This window comes from Poromitra crassiceps (assembly GCF_964638095.1).
Source record: "Poromitra crassiceps genome assembly, chromosome: 1".
Classification (NCBI taxonomy): domain Eukaryota; kingdom Metazoa; phylum Chordata; class Actinopteri; order Beryciformes; family Melamphaidae; genus Poromitra; species Poromitra crassiceps.
The window spans coordinates 47,475,913-47,498,196 of NC_139623.1; the positions used below are offsets into that span (position 1 = coordinate 47,475,913).

Consider the following 22,284-nt stretch of genomic DNA (forward strand, 5'->3'; position numbering starts at 1 on the left):
GTAATACAAAGACACAATGTAAGACTATTTTGGTCATGGGTTTCATACACTTTCTGTAATCAAATATTTATACGCACAAATCTTATCAGATTGGGGGACCCTGGGACAAAATCTCATCAAAAGGGGGTCCGTGGTCTAATTCGCGTAGCCGTCATGGGTGGGACGTTTTCCAGAGCTCTGAATTTCTGCCTGAAGAGCTATTTTCTTGCTTCATTCACCTCCATGGTGTCGCTCGTCCTATTGTACATCAGCACCATAAGGCGCTTTAACAGTAGCCTGGTTAAAACCATCCAGATCCTGTAGTGGTAGATTCCCTGCCTACCAACACGAGGGTTGCAGGTTCGCGCCCCCGTGTTAGCTCCGGCTTCGATTGGCTGTGTCTGCAGGCGGGAAGCCGGATTGAGGGTATGTGTCCTGGTCACTGCACTAGCGCCTCCTCTGCTCAGTCGGGGCGCCTGGTTGGGGCAGATTGAAGCTCCCCGCTGTCAGGTGAAAAGAAGCGGCTGGCAACTGCGAATGTGTCTGAGGAAGCATGGTGCTAGAATGGCTCTCCCTAGATCGGCAGAGGGTGGAGCAGGGGGAAATTGGCCAAGTACAATTAGGGAGAAAATGGCGGGAAATCAGAAAAAAACAACTACATCTGGATCTGTGAACTCACATCCTGTTTGGTTTCGTCGATCTGTCGGCACTCTGTGCTGTGCAGTGTGCACACTCATTTCAGTGGGTGGAACTTGGAAATAGCCAGTCTTTCGGCCAATCAGCATCGGATCAAGACGAATACAAATCCACTCGGAAGAACAGCGAAATAACGTCTTTTCCGCCAAGAAACTCCGCTGTTGCATACTCCCGTTCTTGTTTAATTGTTCTTATTGAGTCTGTTTCTGCAATAACTGCACTTATGGCTGTTTAACCTTGACAAAAGTTGGATGTTACTGAGGCAGCCATTGCTGTTTTTCCAGCAGCGTTCCCGATTGGCCGGTTACGATGTCAACTATGAGGTCCCTGATTGGCTAGTGAACTCTGCAATTTCTGAACATGCCCGCCCAGGGCTGGAGGCCAGACGGAAACACAGAACGAAACGGAGTGTCAGCTCATTGAAGGCCTCGGCTAACCTTGCAAGCCAGCTGGATTGTCTCGCCAGATCTCTTGACGAGACTTTGCGCCAGAGGTAGTGTTGTGAAAACAATGCCATTACCGCCCCCGTCTGGCAGAGTCAGGTTATGCCTCGGCTACTTCAGGGAAAGCCTTCCAAGTCGCCCATGTCATTTTCTTTCCTCTTCCAGCAAATGCTGGGATGTGCGGGAACAATGGGAGAATGGCACACTTTGGCACAGGTCCTTGGATCCAGCTTGATGGCCACTTCATGAATACAAATGTATCTGAAGCTGGTGCCTTCACCTTCACCATCACATGGCTCCAACTTCCTAAACATAGCCACGGCGAGGACAATGTCAGTGTCTACAATACTACTAGGGATGCACCGATATCAAAAATGTCCCTGATACCGATAACCAATATTAACATTGCTGTTATGGTTGCTCACCGATATTTACCGATGTCGATATGATCTGGATAAAAACTAGTTTCTATGATAATTATTTTTTACATATTGAAATGTAAACACAGTGAATTTGAAAAAGTTATGTATTTCTTTATTTCCAAAACATTTGGAAAAGCCCATAAATCATAGATTCACTGCATTGTTTCCTCTCAATATAAAATGTTTGGTAGATACGAATAACCAATATTAAAGCAGCTACGAGCAACTTTTTCGATTGTTATTAAACAGTATAAATTTAATATTAATGCATCACATCTTACCTCTAATAGTCGACGAGACCAACGCAGAGTAGTCTCGCTTGAACCCCGAGTGAATCGGCCAGTGTAGTCTGTCTGTGGCCAGGGAAGATCAGGAAGTGAAATGAAACGGTTTGCAGCAGCCACTTCGGCCATAACCACAAAATAACTTCCAAAAAACCTGTTAGAATATAACGAGAGATGTTCCCGAGAGTATGCGTGGCGTTCACATTGTTTATGCTATGTTGCTAGGCAGCGCGAACGGGGTAGGCAGGCAGCTGCGTTTCACTTCCGGGTTTCACTTCCGCGTTTCACTTCCGGGTTAGCCGGTCCGGCGGTAACGAGAGAGAGAGAGAGAGCCCCCTGTTGACGCGAGTTTAGACAGACACAGACTTAATGACTGACGTCACATGCCAATTTGCATATCAATAACTACAGTCTCCGCTCGCAGGGGAGGGAGGGGGGCTATGCTGTGATGTGATTCAACACTTTTTCCCGTGTTTATTTAAGCACGGTGATCGGCCTGAAGGTCCAAACTCCGCCCAGCCGCTAAACTAGAAGCCATCTCACGAAGCGACATCTCTGAATTACACACAATAACACATCACGGTTGTGGCGGTTGCTTGCCATCCACCACCGCAGTTGGCTTGTCTGTAGCACTCTATTGCAATCTTGGTTATTGTGAGCGTAAGAAAGTAGGTGGCTGGAAATGTTTTAATGTCCGGCCAATGCGGCCATTTAGCTAGCTGCTGGCGTTTATGGAAAACCTCTTGCAAGCCTTCTGAACAGCATCTGACACATGCAGAAACAAATGTGTGTCTGCTTCCTCCTGAGAACATGGAGTGAGGTTCATTAAGTCAGACTGGGAAGGAGAACAGAGCACCATCTTCCCGTGAGTTGCGTAGACTTCTTTTCCATCATCTACTGCAGGGATACTCAACTTGCTTTGCCCCGGGGGCCACTCTCGTGAAATGATAGAAGGCCAGGGGTTAGTTAATAAACAAACAATATACATTTTTCTGTAGCGTATTGTAGGTTTTTGGGGTGTCAGCCGGAGTTTAGTCTGACAATGTTGTGCACACCGGATAGTTAGTTAGGTTAAGTTAATTAGGTTAAGTACATACATAAGTGCCTGGGTAGCGAGCAGACGGCAGTATTTGACAATTTAGCAGCTAAATTATAGATTATTGAAAGATATTCCATATTCCAGACTGAAATGCTATAACAGAAGTAGAGTATTGGCAAGAATGACATGGACATTTGGACACTTATTCAGCGGGTATCTTGTATGTTGCGTTCAGGTGCACTGTAACAAATGTCTTTATTTTTTTTGCAATTCCATCACAGGCCACACAGGGGGCGCCCGCGGGGCGCATGTGGCCCGCGGGCCGCAAGTTGAGTATCACTGATCTGGGACGCAAGTGACTTGCTGGGAGATGAATCCTCCAAAAATTCCAAACAAATCTGTTTTGTTCTCGTCAACATGCAGGACGTCTGTCCGGTGCTTTGGCAGTGCAGTGGTTGGTATCGGCCGTCTCCTGATTCCCTTCCCTCTCTTCTGTCAAGTGGCGCCTTTCAGACTTTATGATGTAGACATTCCAGGCAGCTCATTTTCTCAAGATGGGATGTTGAATACGACACAAAGACTAGTGTCTGCATATTTCTGGAAGGTCTTTGCTGTGCCAGGATTCAACCCTTGGACCACAGCTGCACCATCAACGAACACAGCATCAACCACAGGAGCAGGTTGTGAGTCAGTGTCATCAGTCATTATGTAGTGCAAGAGGTCTTTTGTACCAGTTGCATCTTCCCTCGCTGAGACAAAGATGGTGGTGCTGCCTGTTGTTTTGTTTGTTTGTTTGTTTGTTTTCTTGTTTTTAATCCAGATTGCCATCACATATTTGGCAAGACACATACAGCCATGTGAAGACACGCTTCAGCGCTTCAAGTTGTATCTTCTGCTTTGACTGTTTTCACTGGTGGCTGCCTGAAGAGAGGCATCTTGTTCCCGGGCAGGGCATGTGTGACTGCCTTTGTTTTGCTGCTCCAGCCACAAATGTCTTGTACGGTTGTGCACCCAATGACTCTACCTCCCTCACTATCTGCAACTGATGAATACATCATATCTTTGGAGTCAAGCAGCAGAAGATCCTCACTCTTGACCAGAAACGGGTTCCCCATCTCTTCGATCACTGACCTAACATGCTTCACAAAGGCTTCTTGCACCGCTGCCTGCTGCTCATGGTGACTGTTTTCACTTTGTAGGGAGCTTCAGCTACTGTCATTATGTCTTCTACATTCTTACTAATGTAGCTGTCAGTCAGAATAGAAGCACTTGATTTCTCAAATGAGGTCCAACGAATAATAGTCATCTAATTCAATCTATATAACATACAGCAGAAGTTACACCTGGAAATAAACACACACAGCCTACTTTTACATGTATATGGTCAGGAGCCCCTTGGCCAAATTGGTGCTCTAAGCAGAATTTTGTTTAGGGGCCATTATCTGAGGCACCTGGCAGCAAATAAGCATGTTTATAGGAAACAAAATGCTATTTCGTCAAAGATATACATGATTATTTATATTGTAGAGTGATGGGGGGAAAAAACTGGAAAAATGCGATCCTGAGGTCAATGACCTCAAGGTCACCAGAGGTCAGATACAAAGTGCCTCCATGTCTCAAATTGAAACTTGCGGTATGTAGATGATATGCTGAAACGTTCATGCTTTAGTCATAAAATGGACAATTGCTTTGCTCATCTGCCCCACTATATAACATTTTTCACTGTGTATCCTCGTTTTCTTACAGATGGAGTTAAAAAGACAGAGGATACAACAGATGAAGAAGACAAAGACTCAAAAGATGCTGCTCTCTCAGTCTCAACAAAGACGGAGAGCGATGAAAAAGTAGGAGCGAAAGATGGCTCAAAATCAGACGCTGCTGACGCCAAATCAGCACTGAACGGCATCAAAGATGGCAAAGTTGAATGGGAAGCTGCCCCCCAATCAGAAAAGCTTGTTGTGGATGACAGTGTCATTACAAATGCCCAGACCATCAAAGAGGAGCCAATGGATGTATCAGACAATACAACAAGTGCAGCAGCAAGTGAACCAGCACCCATCTCAGAGAAACTTTGCATATCACTGAAGGCAGAACAAGCAGAGGAGGCCAAAAGAAAGACTGCAGAGGACCTCCAGCGCGTGATGAATGACCAGCAAGCCAAAATTCCCTTGAAAAAAAGAGGAATGAAACTTAGTGAGAGCTTTGACAAAAGTAGTGCTGGCAGCATTATTGTGCAAAATCCTTCTGTTCCTCAGGTCAAGGAACCCCCTAAAGTTATCGAGATTTCTGAAGATACAAAGGAGGATACAAAAAAAGGTGTGAACGATCATGTCAATGGAGAGGCGCAGCACACAATGGAGAAAGGTATCCACAGTACTCTCTGCGAGTCAAAGAAAGAGAGTGACATACAAGGGAAGTCTGCCGATGGAAAAGAGCAGCAAACTAAACAGCCAACTTATCTAGTTACAGATGAAAGTAAAGCGGCAGAAGCCAGCGAAAAGAAAGTGCCGTCCATAGAGGAGGATGGCATAAAAGATAAAAGGTCAGTGGAGGTAGTCATGTCACATCAAGCAGACCTAAAGAAAAAAGCCCTAGATATGAAGGTAGAAAAGGAAAGCACTACTGCACCAGTGGGGAGAGAAGCACCTGTCAAAGTTCCAAAGGCATCCTCGCCTCTAAAAACGGAGTCGGCGCCTTTATCTAAGGATGTAAATAATGAACGTGTGACGTCACCGGATCACACAGACCACAGAAAGATCAACAAATCCGAAACAATAGCTGCAAAAGTGGATTGTACAGTAGACAAGACATCCACATTAAAAGAAACTGATAAATCCTCAAAGAACCTAGATTCAAATCGTGAAATTACGCTCAAAGAGGTTACATCAAATGACTCAGAAAAAATGGATGAAAAGCCGGGCTCTAAAGACGAGGATAAATCAAAGGCAAATCAGACTTCAAAACCAAACTCGGCAGAAATCACAGAAAATGTAGCAGAGCCTAAACGTGGAGAAACTGTCAATGCGAAAGAAACGGGGACACCTGACAACTTTACAATCAAAGAGATGCAAGGAGTCATTAAAAAAACAGAGACGTCGTCTGTAGACCGAGGTCCCGCAGAGAAGTCTGATGATTCTGAAAAGATCGTATCGCCATCTGTCATTAAAAAGACAGAGATACTAAAACAGAGTAATGATACAGTGAGCCCAGACCTCCCGGGAGAGAGACACAATTCTTCAGTCATTAAAAAGGTAAACAAACCATTAATCAATGAACATTCAGAAAGAACATTAAAAACTAAAGAGACAGTGGAATCCTCTGTTATTAAAAAGGCAGAGAAACCGGAGTCATGTAAACCTATGGAGAGATGTGACAGCCTCAAAGGTGCAGAGAAGTCTCCCACTGTGGAGGAGAAAACCGTGGCAGCTGGTGTCGACTCTGAGATAGTCAACGCCAAAGATAAGGAAAAGCATGCCTTTAGCGAAGACATCGCGAAACCTGTCAAGTGTGACGACAGCGAGGTAAATGATGTTGCTAAGATAAGCGACTGTGCACCCAGGCCTGTGGAGGCAGAGGCGACAACCGTTACAGACGATCCAGCAAAGCCACAAGAGGATGACAAAATCCAAATGAAATCGACTGCACATAAGAAGACAGAGGCATCTGAAGAGAAAGATAAACCACCCAGCCCTGTTGAGAAGAAAAATGACTGGGGAAAAAAATATAAGAAACCTGAGAGAGCAGAAAAAGAACAGGAAAAAGTGTCTGAGGAGCAGCCTAATAAAAATGAGCCAGAGTGTCCATCTAAAAAAGAAAGCGAAATGGATGTGGGCAAGGATGCAGGCAAGGAAAGCAAAAAGGACATTGAAAAGACAAAGGACAAAGTAAGCCACAAGAATGAAAGTGAAAAGCATCCACGTCAAGACAAAGAAAGTAAAGAGGATATCACAACCGGTGAATACACTAAAACAGATCAAACAAAGGAGGACAAACACACTCGTAAGGATGGCAAAACCAAAACAGAGAAATCTGGCCATCCGAATGCAAGCAAAGAACCAGACGTTGATATGCTGACGGACAAGGAGGAGACAGAAGAGGAGAGCAAAGACAAGAGCGAAGAAGGGGATTCTGCTGCAACAAAGGAGAAGGCGGCAGATGGTGACGATGCTCCACCTGAAGTCCAGGATGAGGGTCTTCGTCTGAAGATCAAGGCCCTGGCCCACCGAAGGAGAGCGGAGCTCCTGAGAGTGGAGAGGCAAGGGGATTCGGAGTCTGACACAAATGCAGGAAGATCCCTCAGACGGTCACCAAGGATATCCAGACCAACTCGGAAAGCAGTGGAGATCCAGGACAGGAGACTGGAGAAATTGCAGGCTGCACCACCAGTTGAGGATGACCTAGGTGAGAAAGAAAAGGAAGAGGAAGATGAGGAGCAGGAGGAGGAAGAGGAGGTGAAACATGTTCAAAAGAAACCAAGAGAGAAAAAGGTTGATCAGGAGGGCCAACCTAAATCTAAGGTAAGACTGCTCAGTAGGTGGTAATATTTATACCCTTTTCAAAGCACCTTGTATCAAAGTAGTAGTTGGCTATCTATTGGGGGTATTAAGCACTTGTTTGGTGTTGTGCTCAGGGGAGAAAACGACGGAAGACCCGGTGGTCCAACACGCGAACACGGCATAAAAAGAAAGGCTCTGAAGATGATGATGAGGAGAGCGACGACGAATCCAGTTTTGACGAGGAGAGCGAGGAAGAAGATGACAGTGACGAGGACTACAAGGTGGAGGAGAGAAGCAGCAGCAGGAGGAGGAGGAACCAGCACAGAGAAAGACGAAGCTCCGCCTCTTCCACCTCTTCAGATGATGACCTACCTCCAAACGACGACCCCTGCAAACATTGTGGCCTCCCCAATCACCCTGAGCTGGTGGGTAAAATCACATTCCCCATTAACATTGTAGAATCACATTAGCCTGTGTGTGATGTTGATTTAAAGTGTTAATATAAATCACATAGACATTGTGATGCACAGTAAACCTTTACTTCTGCCCAAGTAGTATGGAGCCAAATAACAGCGTAAGGGCATGTGTCTATAGTCTTTTTCTGCGTTTTTTTTTATGTGGAAAAAGCGCTGCCTGGAGCGCTTTTTATGAAGAGAAAAGCAGATCATGGCAACGTCACCGGAGAAGCTGCTAGCTCAGTAATCAGCTGGTTAGCACTTTTAGCAGACAGTACAACAATCAGTTGTTATTATATCCACCTTGTCGGCTAAATGTAGCTGCCCCTTAAGCCCGTCTTTATGTTTCGTGTACCCAGGGGCGGAGCGACCCTATCAGCCCAGAGGGGGCGAAGGTCTTAGGGGGGCCCCATCAAAAAAAAAAAAAAAAATTTTTTTTTTTTTTTTTTTTTTTGAAGGCCAGGCCAGGCCGCAGGGCCGGTTCCAGAACAAGATGACTAGGGGTGCATCCTAGATAGGAAGGGGTGCAGATGCCAAAGGCTGGGCCCGAAAAATTTGACATGTTATTTTACTAAAAATAATGCATTTGACCATCATTTCAAGTAGAATGATACCACCCAAGCAAGAATATTTCAAGTGTTTCAAGTGCTTTACTGAAATATTTGGACCATATAATGATAATACAATTATCTCAACCTTAAAAGGTTACATATAGGTGCCAAAAAGCCATAAAATCACATCAAAGAACAAAGAAAAACAACAACTATAATTCAAGTTTAAACAGTAAGTGTGCAGCTGTAGCATTTATAAAAAAAAAATTTTTTTTACTTTTCAACTGAGCATGCAGACAAATAAGGGTGCAATGCATGCTTTTGCACCCACGTAGAACCGGGCCTGCCAGGCCGCGAAGAAAAATGTGCCTTTTTTGCATGTTTGAATCGGTTTTAGCCATATTTAGTGGAATATCTCATTTTAAACACACCAATGTTATTGTCTATTGATTGAATTCCTCTCAGACTCACACCACTGACTTTATTAAATAAAGTCATTTTAAGTCACAACTGTAAAATAGCTGATAGCCCCTATATCCGAAAACACAATTTGTCACTCATTGAGCCAAGTAATATTATGTCCAAGAAAGACTACAGTGAAGCCACTTTACAGACAAGCTTGTTCTGAAGAAGAAAAATAAAAACACAGGTTGCCAGCCAGGTGGCCTGGCCTGCAAATTTTTTTTTTTTTTTTTTTTTTTTGATGGGCCCCCCTGACGAGTGGGCCCGTGGCGGCCGCACCCTCTGCCCCGGCGTACGCTCCGCTACTGCGTGTACCCCTTCTCAATACGGGTAGTTATTGTGCCTCTCGACGGGATGCTGTAGCCTGGTTCAATCAAGCCAAGTAGCTCGCAAAATCCCTTGCCCTCCACCACGCTTAATGGCAGCAATGTCCTTTTCCACCATAAAGCAAATCTGTGTTATTTTCTCTGCTCGGACATCACTACAGCTTCTCTTGGCAATTAGAGATAGGATAGTTTGCTGGGAGGACGATGTTCCATCTTCGCCTGGCAATGCAATTGTCGGGGGGCTGAGTTTTAACGTGGTATATTATTGATGAGGTACTAGAGGTGTACTTGAGAACGGCGTCGCACTATTTACACTTGGCATTTTCGCCTGTTAGCGTGAAATGCTCCCACACTGGGCTGCGTTTTGCTCTTTTGTTGCTAGCACTAGCAGGCGCGCTCCTCTTGCTATTTGGTCTCTCAGTCTGTTTGTTTCCTGAATCTCAGTCCACCGATCATGCGACTACTTCCTCACGTGACCACTCCTTTTATTGTTTGGGTGAGGTAGCCTATGCCCTCTGCTGGACTGGTGGAATAACACAGTGTACGCTCTGGACATTGAGGTGATACATACAACCATGAATCTATCGGTCAAAACAGTTAATTAATTTTAATCGGTTACATTCTTAACGGCAGTTAACCGACTATCGGTTAATCATTAACATCCCTACTTTGAATTGAATTAAACTTAATTGTAACGTATCAGAGATTAATAGAATCATATCGAATACATGCTATATTGTTTTGTATCAAATTTTAACTGTGCTACTAAAATTCTTTATGTGCTAATAACTTTTTCAACTCAGTAGCACATGTGCTCCTTGGGGGAAAATGGTAAGCGTCGAGCCCTGTGTACAGCAGGATTATACACAGATGGAAAACTGACAGGAGTGGGGCTTTAAGCACCAACATAAACATTCTTTAACTTCTCCTTCCTAGATCTTACTGTGCGATTCGTGTGATAGTGGCTACCACACAGCCTGCCTGAGGCCGCCTCTCATGGTCATCCCTGACGGGGAATGGTTCTGCCCGCCGTGTCAACATGTACGTAGCAGCCAAACATTTAGAGACATCACATGAAAAATTAACTCAAAAATAACCTGTCTACAGCGATAATGCCTCATTACTTTCAATAATCTCTGGTGAATGCCCTCTGTAGAAGCAGCTCTGTGACAAATTGGAAGAGCAGCTCCAAAACCTGGACACGGCGTTGAAAAAGAAGGAACGTGCTGATAGAAGGTGAGATCTTTTGACATGGAAATTTCGCAACTTTAGTGCTCCATATCCTTCATGATATTGAGTTTCCTCAATGTTTACCTTCTCCAGGAAAGAGCGCCTAGTTTATGTTGGAATCAGTGTTGAAAACATCATCACGCCTTCGGTAAGTGTGGTGCGGGTGTATGTTCATGTTCAACTGGGCACACATTTCTCTTCTGGAGGGTTTGGAGTGACTTGTGTTTCTCATAGGTTGAGGAGGTAGAAGAGGAAAAGCCAAAGCCAATATTAAAAGAGAAGAAAGAAGTGAAGCGAAGCAAGAGCTGGGGCCGAAGATCTACGAGGGCGAAGAAAACGATTAGCTACAGGTCTGTGCACTGAAAGAGACGTCGTTGAATGATTTGATTGTTTAATGACACAGTAATGTGGGTATTAGAAGTACCTGGTCAACCACCCAGCAAAGTGGATTCTAATCTATGCTAATATCATTTTTACAGATTTGATGAATTTGATGAAGCTATTGAGGAGGCTATTGAAGAGGACATCAAAGAAGCAGAGGGTGGAGGTAGCACATGAAATCTTACTCTGTTGTACATGTGAAAATGATGACGACATTTATGATCTGTTCCGTTAAAGTTAATAATGAGGGTTGTCTCTTCTCCCCCCCCCTTCCTGCAGGAGCCGGTCGGGGAAAAGACATGGCCAACATCACGGGCCACAGAGGAAAGGATATTTCCACCATTCTCCAAGGGGAGGAGGGCAAGGAGAATGGCCGTCCGCCGGGACCCAATGTTGGCCCGCGCCGGAAAAAACGCCGGCGTCTCAACGACCTTGACAGTGACAGCACCGTGGACGAGGACGAGAGCGAGGACGAGTTTCGCCTCAGCGACAGGTAGGACTAGACATCACCTAGCCTCAAAAGCATAATTCACGATGCATACTCAGCTGTCTATTGGTAAAATCCACTGACACCTCCCTTTATATCGACCCTACTTTTCCATACATGTACATATCAATCTAAAAAAAATGACTGGGGAAAAAAATATAAGAAACCTGAGAGAGCAGAAAAAGAACAGGAAAAAGTGTCTGAGGAGCAGCCTAATAAAAATGAGCCAGAGTGTCCATCTAAAAAAGAAAGCGAAATGGATGTGGGCAAGGATGCAGGCAAGGAAAGCAAAAAGGACATCGAAAAGACAAAGGACAAAGTAAGCCACAAGAATGAAAGTGAAAAGCATCCACGTCAAGACAAAGAAAGTAAAGAGGATATCACAACCGGTGAATACACTAAAACAGATCAAACAAAGGAGGACAAACACACTCGTAAGGATGGCAAAACCAAAACAGAGAAATCTGGCCATCCGAATGCAAGCAAAGAACCAGACGTTGATATGCTGACGGACAAGGAGGAGACAGAAGAGGAGAGCAAAGACAAGAGCGAAGAAGGGGATTCTGCTGCAACAAAGGAGAAGGCGGCAGATGGTGACGATGCTCCACCTGAAGTCCAGGATGAGGGTCTTCGTCTGAAGATCAAGGCCCTGGCCCACCGAAGGAGAGCGGAGCTCCTGAGAGTGGAGAGGCAAGGGGATTCGGAGTCTGACACAAATGCAGGAAGATCCCTCAGACGGTCACCAAGGATATCCAGACCAACTCGGAAAGCAGTGGAGATCCAGGACAGGAGACTGGAGAAATTGCAGGCTGCACCACCAGTTGAGGATGACCTAGGTGAGAAAGAAAAGGAAGAGGAAGATGAGGAGGAGGAGGAGGAAGAGGAGGTGAAACATGTTCAAAAGAAACCAAGAGAGAAAAAGACATCACCTAGACACCAAAAAAAAAACTGCCCTCGGTAGGGCTGGGCGATATATCGAATATACTCGATGTATCTCGGCTTGTGCCACGTGAGATGTAGTAAATGACTATCGTGAACATTCGAGTATAATTGTCTCACTACTGTCAACGACCCGTCAACGACCCTACTTAAAGCTGGGGCAGAACAGAAGACAAATATTCAAATATCGAACGTGTTTCGCGTCCGAATCGCACGGAAACAGGAAACACTGCACTTCGTCTGGTCGCCATCAGCGCACTCCCCGAGTTTCAAGTCGATCCGACCAACGGTTCTCGAGATACGCGAAGAACAGAGAGACAGACAGACGCTATCTTCATTATAGTATAGATGAAGGACCCCTAAACTGACAAAGATTAGACCACGGACCCCCATTTGATAGGATTTTGTCCCACGGTCCTATATGATAATAAGATTGATGCTTTTAGATGTTTTATTACAGAAAGTGTATAAAACCCATGACCAAAATAGTCATTGTGTTACTTATGAATGGAATTATAGCGAAAATAAATTACCCCCCTTTTGGCTGGGGACCCGCTGGAACCCCCTCAAGGACCCCTGGGGGTCTCCAGACCCACATTTGAGAACCACTGGCCTAATACTCCCACCCACCCCTCCCCCACTGTCTGACAGACAGCAGGGTGAGTTTCACTTTCCCAAGTAAGTACGCTAACGTTATTGGATGCGAGTTTTGTTTACCATAATGATTATGTTCGGTCATCATAATGGATTATTGGAACATGACAAGGAGTCATCCCCTCTTCCTCACCGCATCTTGCTTGTCATCTCACGCGGTGTAAGTTGCTTGTTTACAAGTTAACAGCTTTGTTAGTGTTATGTAACGTTTAGTACATAACGTTACCTTAGCAAGCTTACCTCGTTGTCTTGATGTTGACAGAATTTGCAAAACAGCTTATAAAGATACAAATGGGAGTGCTGCATTGGGTCGTTGACATTTGCGTTGACATTTCGGTCTCTTGTGTCAAGCCAAAGCGCTGTCGGCTGCGGGATGCTGCACAGCTGCTGTGTGCGGCTTTTGCATGGCAGTTAAAGAGCGTCTGCTGTATTTTTTCCCTTTTTCACTCAACATAACAGCGGGGCGAAAATATATAATATATATTCAAGTCTATATTTAAGTTGTACCTAATGGCAACATCATTGGTCACACAATATTGGGCTATTTTATATAATGAATTAATTTATTTGCCATTTCCAACCGGCTACTTGAGCCGGTGACGTTTTAATTTGCCGGCCCACGGCAACAAATACCGACTAAAAGCCGGCAATTACTGGCTAACGGAATCCCTGGGCGGCTGAGACTAAGCATCGAGATTCATCCTTACAGTCCGTTCACACCATATGCAGAAGCAACGCTCAACCTACCCTAAACCCACGCTGAACCCACAAGTTTAATTTCGGTGTCCTTGTTAACAGGCGAAGGCTTCGAAGCCGTTCACACCAGCCACGCACGTGCCTTGCTCAACACACGCTCAAGCGATCGTTCAGGATTCAGTCCTATTTTCCAAGAATTGCGCATGAAGCTGCCAGGCATGAAGTTGATGGGAGTTGTGGGCGGGTTCAAGGCGTGCTGAGCGAGGCGCTCAGGAAAGGAGAAGGCTTCTTGTGTGACCAGTTAAGCGTCAGCTTAGCTTCAGGGGCCCCTTTACACGAGGACAGTTTCTGGAAGAAACAACACAATAGCGTTTCCTTCACACCTTCTCCCTGTTTACATGAGCGCTGTTGAATTTTTAAAATGCCGTAATGTACATGCCAGGTCGCTAGGTGGCAGTGTGATGGTCAACGGGGCGTTGCTTGTCGCTCCACAACTTGGAGAGTACCGGGTCAGCCTATAAATATTTCTGCGACTTCCTTTTAAAACACTTCTCTCACAGCAGCGGGAAACATTGAACAGAATTACAACCATGGCGAAAGAAAAAAGCAAGTCCGACTACCGTAAATTCCGGACCATAAGGCGCACCGGTATATAAGCCGCAGCAGCAAAATTGACTGTTTTTTACATATATAAGCCGCACCGGACTATAAGCCGCGGGCGTTTTGATGTTTAATTACCATATGTAAGGGTTCGTACACAGAGGGGATTGTCGGGAAAGAGATGGCTGTTTGGCGAAGCTCCCATTTATTAACATTTCAACAAAACAAAACAAAAGTCAGGTCACTAATCCCCAGACAAAATCACACAACAAATAGGCTATATGTGCAGCAAACGGCTGTAACCAGAGAAGTCAAGTCACTAATCCTCGTCTTCCTCTTCTTCCTGCGTACTGAAACCACCAAAGTCCTCATCTTCAGTGTCGGAAACGAACAGGTTCAGGGTGGCTTCGTCAACCACTCTCCTCTCTCCTTCATTGTCACTCAAAACCAACGAACTCCTCTTCGTCACTGTCGGTGTCGGCATCGAACAGCCTCTGAAGCCTCTGACGGCCCTCAGCGCCAGCTGTGGCGGCGTCATCTTCTTCATCCCGCAGCAGTCCAGCCTTTTGGAACCCGTTGGTGATTGTGGATGTTTTCACACTCCTATAATATTCCGTGATCTTCCTTTGTGTGAATTCGCCGAAGTTTGTGATTTTCTCCTGGTAGTCGGGAGGGAGTTGTTCAGTAGTTCTCGCCCGGACGGACAGTCCCTTTCGTCTCATGAATCGGAAGCACCAAGATGGGCCACCTATGAAATGTTCAATTTTCATTTCGGTGGCGACTGTTTTGGCCTTCAGTCGGATCTGCACCGTGGAAACGCCTCGGCCGTCTGCTCTCTGGGTCAACACCCAATCTTCAAGGGAATCTTCAAGTTCGGGCCATCTGCTTTTATGACCTCTGAAGGACTTTTTGGTCTTCTTGCACTGAGACAGTTCCTCCTGCTGCACCTTCCAACGCCTCACCATTGACTCGTCGATGCCCAGGTTACGCGCTGCTGCTCTATTTCCCTCTTTTAATGCGAGATTGACTGCTTTCAACTTGAAAGCTGCGTCGTGTGAATTTCTGCGTACCTTCCCCATGGTAAGTGAGAGAGAGTTGCTTCTACTGCTCGTCTTGTTGTGATTCCGGGCTGCTGATGAACTTTGAACCGGTAGGAGTAACCGGTTGATTTCCGCCAATGATGTCAAGTCTTTCATACACAAAGGCAATTCAAGGTGCTTTACAAAAAAATAATCGAAAAAACAAGCAGCAAAGCAATGCACATAAAATGTGCTGATGAAGCTGTGTAACCTGTAAAATCCATCGATTTTGGAGGTCACCGAGTGGCCGTTTGCTTACCGTAATTACCATATGTAAGGGTTCACGCACAGAGGGGATTGTTGGCTGTTTGAGGAAGCTCCCATTTACCGTATTACCGTAACATTTCAACAAAACAACATAACACAACACCACCTTTGTTTATTTTTACAGTGCACACAGTGTCCGCGGTGTGGTGAAAAGAGGGCAAGAGAGGAAATTAAAACAGAAGTGGATTTATAGTTAGAAAGAGTGCTAAAAAAGAGAGATTTTATTTGTATTTTTTTTTTTTCCCTGAAAAAATCCATAGATAAGCCGCACCGTTATATAAGCCGCAGGGCCAAAAAACTGGGAAAAAGCCGCGGCTTATAGTCCGGAATTTACGGTACTTTGTTTGGACGGAGGAAGAGGTCGAGTTGCTGCTACGCACAAGTCTGGCCTACAAGACCACCAAAGAGCATGAACTCCTGACTGATGTTGTGTAACTCGCGCACGTCTATGACGTAATCGCGTGTGTCGCGTGTGCAGGCACGTCAGAGTTCCTGAAATGAGCCGTGTCAAATCGATTACATGGAGCGCTCAGCGGGGAGCGTCACCAAGAATTCCACTCTGGAGGGTGGTTTCAAAATGTGTCGTTTCCTAAGCGCAAATTCGCTATCGCCGTCTAAAAGGGAGGCACTAACGATAAAATAATTCCCCGTCACCATAGGAAACCGTCCTCGTGTAAAGTGCCCCTGAGCCTGCCTCAAGCTCAGTTCTGCTTATGTTAAGCGTCAGGCGTGAACAAAGGCTTAATTAATTAATTGATTCCATTTATATAGTGCCTTTCAAGAGACTCCTCAAAGCCCTTCACATATCAGGGGGGGGAGGGAACTCAACTCACCCACCACCGATGTGTAGCACCCACCTGGCTGATGCACGGCAGCCAGTTTGCGCCAGAACGCTCACCACACATCAGCTCTCACCACACATCAGCCTATCACGGTGGAGGGTTGAGGACTGAATGTGCCAATTAAGTAACGAGGGATGATTAGGTGGTCAAGATGGAAGGAAGGCCTGTTTGGGAATTTAGCCAGGGCACCGGGGTTACACCCCTACTCTTGTGAAGAGTGCCGATGGGATCCTTAATGACCACAGAGAGTCAGGACCTCGGTTGAACGTCTCATCCGAAGGCTGATGTCTAGCCTCTGTTGAGGCTAGACGTCAGCCTGCAGTCAGACAGACGAGTTAAATTACACTATGAAATGAAAGTTGGCGTGACGGTTAGATGGGAGAAGATAAGGTTTTATTTGTTTATGTTGGTCGTACATCTTTTCACAACAACCTTTTCTTGACTGGATGCAGCTCAGAAGAGGAAGAGTTTGTGGTATCGGAGAACGGCGGCGAGAGTGAAACGGAGGCAGACTCCAACGACAGTGGTGGGCATCGTAAATCCTCGCGCACCAAGAGGCCGTCAAAACGACGGAGAAGCACCCGAAAGCGACGCAGAGCCAGAGGGTACTCTGATGACGAAGAGGAAGAGAGCGACGAGGAATCAGATGAGGACGAAATAGGTACAAAGAAATATTTATTACAGTTGGAGCTTGCTGTGGTAGTGGGTGTTACCGGTGTTACACGATGGCTTGCTGTGTTAGTGTGGGTGTTACCGGTGTTACACAATGGTTCGGCACACCCAACCCATTCCAAATACATGATTTGACCACCCCCCTTCAAAAACCCACATGGGCCAGATCCTAGTCTTTATATTTTCAAAGAGGACTTTGTTATTTTATCTGATATTTGTAGCTGTTGCTGTGTGTGTGTGTATGTGCTGTGTGTGTGTGTATGTGCTGTGTGTGTGTATGTGCTGTGTGTGTGTGTGCAGTGACCGAAGGCTCCAGTGAGTACAGCGACAGTGATCTGGATATGAGTCGACGGCGGTCTCGGCGGAGTCAGAAGAAGCAGGTGAACTATCATGAGACGTCCGAGTCAGACGCCTCTCAGGTGGAGACCAACCGGGACAAAGTGAAACCCCGGCGCCGCATGGACAGCTCCGACAGCGAAGGTTTGTTCTGTTCTGTTGACTGAATATGTACAGTATACAGTATATATATATTTGTTTTATTTATTATCCCCCCCCCCCCCCCCCCCCCGCCCCCATTTTCTCCCCAATTGTACTTGGCCAATTTCCCCCTGCTGCCCCGGTCGATGCTCCACCCTCTGCCGATGGGGAGAGCCACAGACTAGCACCATGCTTCCTCCGACACATGCGCAGTTGCTAGCCGCTTCTTTTCACCTGGCAGCGGGGAGCTTCACCAGCAGGATGTAGCACGTGGGAGGATAACGTTATTCCCACCAGTTCCCTTCCACCCCGACCAGGCCCCCCGACTGACCAGAGGAGGCGCTAGTGCAGTAACCAGGACCCCCGATCCGGCTTCCCACCCGCAGGCACAGCCAATCGTGCCAGGATGGACACCCTGCAAACCCGGACGCCCCCCTGTTGATTAAATATTCAATCAGAATTATTTTTGCCACCGGTCAACATGACAAACGCAATACATATACGTCTGGATATTGTCAAGAACCTTACAATACGATTTGATGTCAATACGTCACACATTATCAATACAGTAGGGATTAGGGCTGTCACTTTTTCCCCAAAATAAAATTCGAACGAACTTTAATTGCCCGATATTCGTTCGAATCTATTCGAAGTTTTTTGGTTAATTTAATTTTTTTTTTTTTTTTTTCCAGTCCAGCAGCCTGTTGCACCAGCTGAACGTAAGTTCTGTCTTAAGTTAGGGTGTAAAGTCCACACTAACTGCTACGTTCAAACTAGTTAGTTTGACACTAAAGTTGTGTCTTTGTTTGGTTGCACCACGGAGACGTAAGGTACATCTTAACTAGTAGACCCTAAATCCATACTAACCAAAATAGTGTCGCAGACAATGACGTGTACAGTATCTGTGACCAATCAGTGAAAAGCACGGTGGAAACTGTGTTTATTTACGGTTGTTTAAGTAAGTGGAGTGAAAACAGGAATGCCATGACATTATTTCCACACTTCATTTTATTTTTTCCGTTAACAGAACATACTTCAATGTATTTATTTTCGTTAATACAACATACTTCAATTTATTCTTTTCGTTATTTTTGTTAATACAACATACTTCAATGTATTCGTTTCGTTATTTTCGTTAATACAACATACTTCAATGTAGCCTATTCGTTTCATTATTTTCGTTAACACAACATAGCCTACTTCAATGTATTTATTTTCGTTAATACAACGAACATACTTCAATTTATTATTTTCGTTTAATACAACATTTGTAACATTCTTCCAGCAATAACCTTTTTAGCTGCTATGTTTATCTGATGAGTAGGCCTATGTTCTTTCCAACACTTCAAGTAGGCTCTAAAGTATCAATTAATGTGCTATAAAACACACAACACAAAGGGCTTTGAAGTAATATAGATATAATTCTTTCCTTGTTTTGTTTGACATTTTTTAGCATCACTCCAGCTCCATTTCGTGCTTACCCAAAAGTAGCCGATTTATTTCATATTATTTGTTACAAACACAAGTCTGTCGACATTTTCGGGATCGAGTGCGGCTCTCTTTTTATTTACGATATTACCTGCCGTCGAGAACACCCGCTCAGAGCGGACAGACGTTCCAGGCACGCACAGGTATTTACGTGCCAGCTTTGCGAGTTGCGGGTATATGCACTCTCTATCTCTCCACCAAATAAGTGGGTTTCGGTCTGCATCGAGAGGAGGCTCCTTCTTGAACGATCGCATCTCCTCCTGCACCCCGCGTTCCCCTTGCTCATCGTCCTCCTGCCGGGAGTCACCCTCGGCCTCGCCCGATGTGTACAAGTCCCCAAATAGGCTTCCCATCGCACCCAGGGCATCTTTGTTTCTCCCCCGTGCTGCTTGAGGTGGAGAATCGTCTTCATCTTCCTCTCCCTCAATTTCGCTCAGCTCTCGTAATATACTATTACCGACTACATTTCTCTTTCCAGGTGAAAGATGGACTAAGCGCGAGAACCGGGGGTCCAGGAAAGACGCTTTATTGAGAAGCATCCACTCGCTGGTCGTCTCTTTGTAGCGTGGTTGCAGATTTTCCGACATCTTGCCTGTGAAAATAATAATGAAATAAATTTAGCTCTATATCACAGCCTTTTTTTTTTTTTTTTAGCAAACAATGTTTCTAATCTTGTTCATTTTGAGATAGGCTATCAGTATTTTATTCGTCTTGGAAAATACGCATTGTTGTAATGTAATAAGGCATTGACTTATACATGTAATAATAATTAAAAATGATAAGAAATAAAAGTCAAATAGCTACTCACTTCTCACTTCTTTGATAGCTGGTTTGTGTGATGGGTCAACAGTCTTCAGCTCAGATAGCATCACGTGCTGGAGAGGGAGGACAGCAGATGCGGTGGGATAGGACTCTGTGGAGAGGGCCTTAGTTGCGGTTTTAAAAGGATGCAGTATATCTTTGAGTTGATCAACCACAGTCCACTCAGTTGAGCTGAGTTCCAGATGAGACAACTTCTTTTCAAAAATGATGGCTGCCACTGGTAATTGCTGTTCAGACGCACGACATATCATGTCATAGGTGGTATTCCATCTGGTGACACAGTCATTTATTAGTTTGTTTTTGGGACATTGAAATTGTTCCTGCTTTTCTTCTAGCAGGCATGCGTGTGCTGGAGACCTTCCAAAATGAGCTGCAGTTTGCTTTAGTCTGGAAAGCGCTGTATCAACTGCTCTCACTTGAAGTCCCTTGCGCACGGCCAGGTTTAGCGTGTGGGCCATACAGGGTACATGGATGAACCCCAAGTTGTGTATGGCGTTGATGTAGTTCGCAGCATTGTCTGCGGTAACAGCTACAACCACTTCATCAGAGATGCCAAAGTGATCCAGTGTGCTGCTGATGCAGTCGGCAACATGGTCTGCATCGTGGCTTCCTTTCAACTCCTTAGTAGAGAGAACACAATTTTCAGCTTCCCACTTGTCTGAAATCCAGTGAGCTGTGACGGTCACATAACTATGTGTGGCCAGCGACGTCCACCCATCTGTAGTAAGAGAGAGTGTTTTTATGTCCTTGAGTATGGTCTTCACATTTTCCCGTGTAGTGTCGTACAGTTTCACTATGCACTTTGTGATTGTGGCACGACACGGGATTTTATACCGAGGCTCAAGTTCCTCCACGAGTCCCCGAAAACCTGCTCCCTCAACAACACTAACTGGCCGCATGTCTTTGCATATGAACTTTGCAATCTTCTCTGTGATCGCCTTTTTACGACCTTCTGCCAACACCCCTGAAGACGGGTAGTAGGCAGTGAGACGGGGTTGCACCGGTTCCACACTTGCAGATCCATCTCCGCTTTGTAAGAGTAGTTCTGCTGCCTGAGTCGGGTGACTCCCTTGCAGGTGTGCCCGCAGATTTGATGTCGTGCTCATGTAAATCAGCTGTCTTTTACAAAGTCGACACACAGCCTTATCTTTGTTTGTTTTGCCATCTACGGTGTAAAATCCAAAATGTTTCCACACACTGCTCCTCAAATGAGTAGGTGTTGTGATTGTCCGCTCCTGGCTTTCTTCCTCTGCTGCATCTTCGTCCGCCTCCATTTTGTCTTGTCTCTCTCATCAAACCGCATCAAACGGATCAAACAGCCTGTCATGTCATGTCAAGTCAAGACAAGTCAGGTGGTCCGCATAGGTCAAGCTGTTAGAGCGGAGCGCCCTCTGTTGGATCATCAATGAATAACATAAAAAATAATCCCCAACGCCAAAAAAAAAAAAAAAAAAAATTTTTTTTTTTTTAATATATAATAATTCGAATAATCAAATTACATTTCGAAAACGAACCCTTCCCCCCACATTCGAAGTTGCATTCGAATTTCGAATGAAAAGTGACAGCCCTAGTAGGGATGGGACGACATATTGAGATTCAATATATTGCAATACAAAAATGTGACAATAACGTATCCTGGGGCATAAAATGTTGATATTAGCTCAATTTTATTTTCCTGTAGTAATCACAAATGAGATGGCATTCCCATTTCAAATTCTCAATCTCTCCCAAATTAAAATATTTGCACTTTGTAATGACATTTTTAATTTGTTCAAATTCTACAGCAGGGGTTCCCAACCTTTTTTGGCTTGGACCCGATTTTGACGTCACAAAAATCTAGGGACCCTAGACATTCAAATTCCGGTACACCATCGATAATATCATCAGTGATTTTACATGTAACAGTATGCTTCTTTTTCCCCTCAGAATTGTGACTTTAATCTGAGAATTCTGACTTTAATCTAAAAATTCTGACTTTATTTACAGAATTCTGAATTTATTCTCAGAATCATGATTTAAAGTTATAAGAACAGAAAATCTTATTTTAGAGATTATCACTTTCACTTTAAACTCAGAACAAACAGACAAAATTGCAAATGACCCTAATCATCTTTGCTACTTTAAAACTGTGGTGTAATTTATTTTATCTCGTTTATTTATTTATTCTATTTTTTAAAGAAATTTCAGGCGACCCTATTTGAATTCCATGTGACTCCACTTTGGGTGGCGACCCTAAGGTTGGGAACCAGTGTTCTACAGGGTTCCCATGGGTCCTTGAAATCCTTGAAAGTTTGTGAATTTGAAAAATAAAAATCAAGGCACTAAATGTTTTTGAAAATAGATGTCATTGAAAGTGCTTGAATTTAGGGTTTTTCATGCTGAGAATTACGGTTTCACTGAGCCTCCAGCTCTCGACAAGTGAAAACAAAATATTTTCTAAGAATCGTTGCAATCAGTGGATTTCTGCCATTTGCAATTGCAACTAACAGCACAGTTG

The 22,284-nt window shown here is 44.8% G+C and overlaps 1 protein-coding gene across 1 annotated transcript in view; it reads left to right on the plus strand.

Annotated features, from left to right (window-relative positions):
- The window catches only part of rsf1b.1 (remodeling and spacing factor 1b, tandem duplicate 1), a gene marked incomplete at its 5' end in the record, with an annotated part of 67,657 nt that overhangs the window by 42,822 nt on the left and 2,551 nt on the right, over positions 1 to 22,284 (plus strand). Inside the window, 13 exons of the mRNA XM_083646141.1 lie at positions 1,284 to 1,450; positions 4,391 to 4,454; positions 4,610 to 5,415; positions 6,196 to 7,380; positions 7,494 to 7,784; positions 10,090 to 10,194; positions 10,310 to 10,389; positions 10,477 to 10,531; positions 10,618 to 10,733; positions 10,863 to 10,930; positions 11,044 to 11,257; positions 16,781 to 16,989; positions 17,301 to 17,480. Of these exons, the coding sequence (XP_083502267.1) occupies positions 1,284 to 1,450; positions 4,391 to 4,454; positions 4,610 to 5,415; positions 6,196 to 7,380; positions 7,494 to 7,784; positions 10,090 to 10,194; positions 10,310 to 10,389; positions 10,477 to 10,531; positions 10,618 to 10,733; positions 10,863 to 10,930; positions 11,044 to 11,257; positions 16,781 to 16,989; positions 17,301 to 17,480 (3,540 nt within the window). The remainder of the gene's footprint in view (positions 1 to 1,283; positions 1,451 to 4,390; positions 4,455 to 4,609; positions 5,416 to 6,195; positions 7,381 to 7,493; positions 7,785 to 10,089; positions 10,195 to 10,309; positions 10,390 to 10,476; positions 10,532 to 10,617; positions 10,734 to 10,862; positions 10,931 to 11,043; positions 11,258 to 16,780; positions 16,990 to 17,300; positions 17,481 to 22,284) is intronic.